General features: G+C 38.5%; 1 protein-coding gene across 1 annotated transcript in view; it reads left to right on the top strand.

The window, feature by feature from the left end:
* Window positions 1-250: 250 nt before the first annotated feature.
* LOC134575519 (gastrula zinc finger protein XlCGF48.2-like) overlaps window positions 251-6,000 on the top strand; it is a 38,674-nt gene continuing 32,924 nt past the window's right edge. Inside the window, exon 1 of the mRNA XM_063434819.1 lies at window positions 251-307. Coding sequence (XP_063290889.1) covers window positions 251-307 — 57 coding nt within the window. The remainder of the gene's footprint in view (window positions 308-6,000) is intronic.

Genomic DNA, 6,000 nt, shown 5'->3' with positions numbered 1-6,000 from the left:
ATAAAATCCTGTTTGTTAGTCCACCCATTGTACAGGGCTGCTGAATATACTGGCGCTTTATAAATATTTAAATTATAATGTATATAAAATGTATAGGAGGTAAATATACAGCCCCAGGTATATGCTGAGTATATAATGTATTTATTGTATCCATTGAAATACACTATGTATCTGTAATTACAGAATATTCTAATTCCTGTTCTCGGGCTGCCTGATAGACTTAATGATGACAAACACAAACAGGAATCCGATGACGGAGAAGATCCTGGATCTGACCCTGGAGGTCAACTACCTGCTGACTGGAGAGGTGAGGGATTCGGGGAATGTCACAGCTACTACACACTTTTATCCTGTGCTTTAACATGGATATTCTGAGACTTATTATGGATACATTTGTGTAGTAGATACTGGGTATATATTTAATAAACATGTGATTAATAAATCTATTATAGTAGCCAGGTAGACCCTGTGTGAATGTAGAAATAAAACATATAGGATTGTGGGTCATTAGCGGTGCTGGATTGCAATACTGAGATTTGTGGAATTTTTTTCTGTTGGTATTAAAGTTTGGTCACGGTATAAATGTGGGGATTGTGATGATTATAAGACATGATTATAAACAGGTAGCCCTAGCATAGCATTTCTCAGCCCTGTGCACTATACAGGACTTTATGATGGAGAAGGCCGGCATCGCGCACACAGACAGGGGTAGCAGTGACAGAGGTGGGTGGTAGAAGCACATCGTAGCAGGATTAAGGTGATTCCTTTTCCATGAATAAGATAATGAAACCGCTTTATAAATAACTCCAAGGTAACAAAGTGACGTTCTGTGTAACGTATAGACTTAGTTGGAGAGATCCTTTAATATAGTGGTCTTCAACCGCCGGTCCACGAAAGCTTCCACCCAACTATACCGTCGGGTGAAACTTTTCGCGGATCGGCAATAAATTGCCGCAAGATTCTTCGCTGGTGCTATGATCTTATGATCATAGCACCCTGCAGGATCGGAGGGAAGATCAGAGTCCTCCCTCTCCGGCCGCCAGCAGTGTAATGCTGGCAGGGGAGGGTGGGAAAGAGGACCCGGGGGATCTCTACTCTGCAGCTCTGCCGGATTCTCCTCTTGCGAGCCCGGAGTGTTGCCACGTACTTTAAAACGTACTTTCGTTTTAACGGTGAGAGTAACCCCTTACATTATACCTTATGTGGCAAAACTAGCCACTTCAGACTATTTTGTTTTACTTTAAGGGTTGCCCTAGAAAGACTGGTTTATATATGCAGTTTGATGTATCTGTTTAAAATGTGAAAGAGGGAATTCTTATGCTAGTGGCACCAAAGCCGCTAGCATTCATATGGTAGTTTCACGAACAGTGATTTTCAACCCTGTTCGTGAAACGAACAAAGTACGGAATGGGAGCCCACACACAGGGGGTCGTGTGGCTCCCATTAACCGATCGCAACAATGTATCTATCGGATGTTAATTGATTCCCGGGTGGCCGTCGTTCGACTACCGACCACGAGGCGGCGGCCATCTTGGATGTCCTTTTTGCCCAGCGGTGTTTGGTCGTTGAGTGCCTGGAACTAAAATCCGCTACTCAATGGCATGAACACCGCTGGACTTCCAGGCCGTTCGGGAGCGCCGGTCTTTCGGTATTTTTTCCCCACTTATGTATTCGTAGCTTTTATGATGAAGGTATGTTTATGTATATTTCGTGCGGCGTTCGGCTGATTGTGTGGGGGGATCTGAGCGGTACTTTCACGAAGTATGCGCTCAGACACCAGCTATCTGCCGAACGGTCATTCAGGTACAGTGACATGAATAAAATAGAAGTTATGGATTTTTATGCACTTGATACAAGCTAACAGAAAAAAATTATCCCACGCTAAGGTTCAAAATTTGCCATTTGAAATACCCTTGGGCGTCTTCTTTAAGAAATAGTTTGCCTTTTTGGGGTAGTTGGAAAAAGCAGCCTGCTAACATATTTAAAAAATAGAATACGGACCCATGAAAACTCTCCATGTAAATTCACACTTAAAAACCTGAACTTGTCACATCTCTTTCACAGCACTGTAACTTCACAAAATAGTGCCTGGGTCATACATTGGGCATGCTGCTTTACTCAGAAGAGGTAACTGAGCATACTTAGAGGGAATTTATGACAGTGGCACTTATCAAATGTAAGAAATACCCAGCGAAAATGCAACATGTATGTAAAAAAAAAAAAAAAAAAAAAAAAAAAAAATTCTCACCACAAAATTTGAAATAAATTGGTGAAAACATGGTGGCAAGTTAAGGTATAATATATGCCTAATAACATACCCTGGAGTGTCTGCTTTCTCAAATGGAAGGCCTTTATGGGGTTATTTGAACAGTCAAATGGCTATAATGCCACAAATTCAGACATATGACCATCTATGAAAATTCCAACTATAGAAACTGAAATAGCATGGTCTCCTATATGGCACTGTAGCTTCACAGAATAGGGGCAAAGGTATACAATGGGGGTATCGTTGTACTCAGCAGATGTAGCTGAACACAATATGGGGTTCTGTACAGGGATAGCACACCTTAGATTTACGAAATACACATTACAAAAACCTTGTTATATGTGTGTATGCCAAAATAGAGAAAAAACACAATTTTATTCCAATATTTAGCAGAGATTGGCGGTGAAATGGCTACGCAAAAAGTGTCAAACTAACCCTAGGTAAATAGCCTGTGATGTCTACCTTATATAAATATATACTTTTGTATAGCAGTTTTGTTTCCTGTAATGGGTATTAAACTTCCAAGACAAACATACCAACTTCTAAAATTGTTTCACATTGAAATTTTATTTTAGACCTTGTAGCTTGTGACCTGTAACTTTCAAAATAAACTGAAATCCTACACATATTATGTACTTTGTAAATCAAGACACATAAATTAATTGATTTTGAATTACTTTTCCTAAGCTGGACATATTATGCACACATTATTATTATTATTGCCAAAATGTGGGGGAAAAGCCCTTTTTGTTGTCTAAAAAACGGTATATAATATGTGTTGGTACAATAAATGAGAGAGATGCAAATTGCAGTTGAACACAAACAGCAAAAAATGCAAATATTGCTTGTGTCCTTAAGGGTATGTCCAGCTTCTGAAGCTGTGTCCTTAAGGGTATGTCCAGCTTCTGAAGCTGTGTCCTTAACCCCTTCAGGACGGAGTCAATAGTGCTGGAATTTGCGCTATATGTCTGTTCACCCGTAGTTCCCCTCTTTCATATTAAATGCACGCACACTTATTATATATCATTTTGTTCAGGAGAAACAGGGCTTTAATTTATCATTAACTATTCATATATGGAACATAATTCATTATGAATAAAATTAAAAAAAATGTGAGAAAATAAGATTTTTTTTATTTTATTTGTATTTCCGTCTGACATTTTAGCTGTGAATGTCATAATACTGTTGGGTTTTACTGCACAAATTTGTAATCAGCGATGTCTCACGAGTACAACAGTATCCCCCATTAACAGGTTTTATGGTGTTTTGGAAAGTTACAGGGTCAAATATAGAACGTTCCATTTTCAAATAGAAATTTGCCAGATTGGTAATGTTACCTTTGAGACGGTGCGGTAGCCCAAGATTGAGAATTACCCCCATAATGGCATACCATTTGAAAAAGTAGACAACCAAAGGTATTGCAAGTGGGGTATGTCCAGTCTTTTCTAGTAGCCACTTAGTCACAAACACTGGCCAAAGTTAGCGTTCATATTTGTTTTTGTGTTAAAAAAGCAAAAAACAAATATTTGGCCAGTGTTTGTGACTAAGTGGCTACTAAGAAAGACTGGGCATACCACACTTGCAATACCTTGGGTTGTCTACTTTTGCAAATGGTATGCCATCATGGGGGTAATTCTCATTCCTGGGCTACCAGACGCTCTCAAAGGCAACATAACCAATCTGGCAAATTTCAATGTCAAAAAAATGAAATGCAAGCCTTATATGTGACGCTCTAACTTTCCAAAACACCATGAAACCTGTACATGGGGGGTACTGTTATTCTCGGGAGACTTCACTAAACACAAATATTAGTGTTTTAAAACAGTAAAACATATTACAACAATAATATAGTCCATAAAAGTGCCGTTCGTTTGTAAAAAATGCAAAAAAAAAGTCACTTTTATTTAAAATATCATTGTTGTAATACAATTTACCAATTTGAAACACTAATATGTGAGTTCAGCGAAGTCTCCCGAGTAAAACAGTACCCCCCATGTACAGGTTTTATGTTGTCTTGGAGAGTTACAGGGTCAAATATAGTGCATGCGAATTAAATTCTCTGCACTTTCTCCCTGTGTTGTCAGGTATGTCAATCAAATTTGAATTAATCAAATTATGTTAAAAGATTACTTAAATATACACGTAGAATTTTAATATATATGCATTTATAGGTATTTAAATTCTACGTGTATACCAATGTAATCTTTCATGTAATTATATGTATTTATCTATATATATATTTGCGGTTATTTGCATTTTATATATAGATAGATATATATAGAATGTCATTCTAAGTGTATTTTGTTACCAATATATATATATATTAATAACAAAATACAGTTAGAATAAAATTACATATGGATATACAATTTATATTAAATTATGTTTCAATATTTTATTTATTAATTTTATTATTTTATTTATTTATTATTGTATTTATATATATGTAACGTCATTCTAAGTGTATTTTAATACTAATATATGTACTTATATCAGTATTAAAATACACTATGTATGACGTTAAATATATATAATATACATATATATTATATATATATATATATATATACATATATTATATACCGTATTTATTCGAGTATAACGCGCAACATTTTGTACCGATTTTTAATCTAAAATTAGGGGTGCGCGTTATACTCGAATAAATATTAGCCCAGCAGAAGAGGGAGGGAGTGGGTGCTCCGATAATACCTCCCAGGACCGCCGGGCTCATTACAAGCCCGGCGGTCCTGGGGGGGGCTGGCAGCAAGCGTTTACTCACCTCCCTGCAGCTCCTGCAGCTCCCCGGTGTAAATCTCGCGAGACCCGCGGCCAGCTCTGACGGCCGCAGGTCTCGCGAGATTTACACTGGGGAGCTGGAGGAGCTGCAGGGAGGTGAGTAAACGCTTGCTGCCCGGCGGTCCTGGGAGGTATTATCGGAGCACCCACTCCCTCCCTTCTGCTGGGCTAATATTTATTCGAGTATAACGAGCACCCCTAATTTTCGATTAAAAATCGGTACAAAATTTTATACAGTTTTTTTTTTTTTTTTTTTATCGAAAATTAGGGGTGCGCCTTATACACGTGTGTGTGCGCGCTATACTCGAATAAGTACGGGTATATATAAAAATATTTATTTTATTTTATAACATGTTTAATTACTTTTTTTTTTTTTTACACTACCTACCAGCAGGGGGACTGTCTAATATTTTAGACAGTCCCCCTGCTGGCAGATCCACAGCCAGCTATAGGGGGCCATGTGATCGCTCTTTGAGAGCGATCACATGATCCCTGGGGGCCTGATTTGCCGTGGGGGGGGCTGCCTGGGCTGTGAGGCAGTCCTCCCGAAGCGGAGCGCCGGGAAGGTAAGTATCCCAGGCGCTCCAGGGCTTAAAGCTGTTACGGCGTTCTATGCCGTCGCAACGGCTTTAAAGCCCACTAAATGCGTGACGGCATAGAACGTCGTAACGGCGGGAAGGGGTTAAGGGGTTAACAGATATATAGTGCAAATGCCAGGTTTTGTTTACGTTTTGTTTTGATCACAACTTGTACAATTGGCTCAGTCCTTAACCCCTTCAGGACGGAGTCAATAGTACACTTTGTGATCAAAACAAAAACCACAATTTGCGCTATATGTCTGTTCAACCGTAATTCTCCTCTTTCATATTAAATGCACCCACACTTATTATATATCATTTTGTTCAGGAGAAACGTGGCTTTCATTTCATATAAAATAT

This window comes from Pelobates fuscus, chromosome 10 (genome assembly GCF_036172605.1).
Source record: "Pelobates fuscus isolate aPelFus1 chromosome 10, aPelFus1.pri, whole genome shotgun sequence".
Classification (NCBI taxonomy): domain Eukaryota; kingdom Metazoa; phylum Chordata; class Amphibia; order Anura; family Pelobatidae; genus Pelobates; species Pelobates fuscus.
This window is presented reverse-complemented; position numbering and strand designations above follow the sequence as displayed.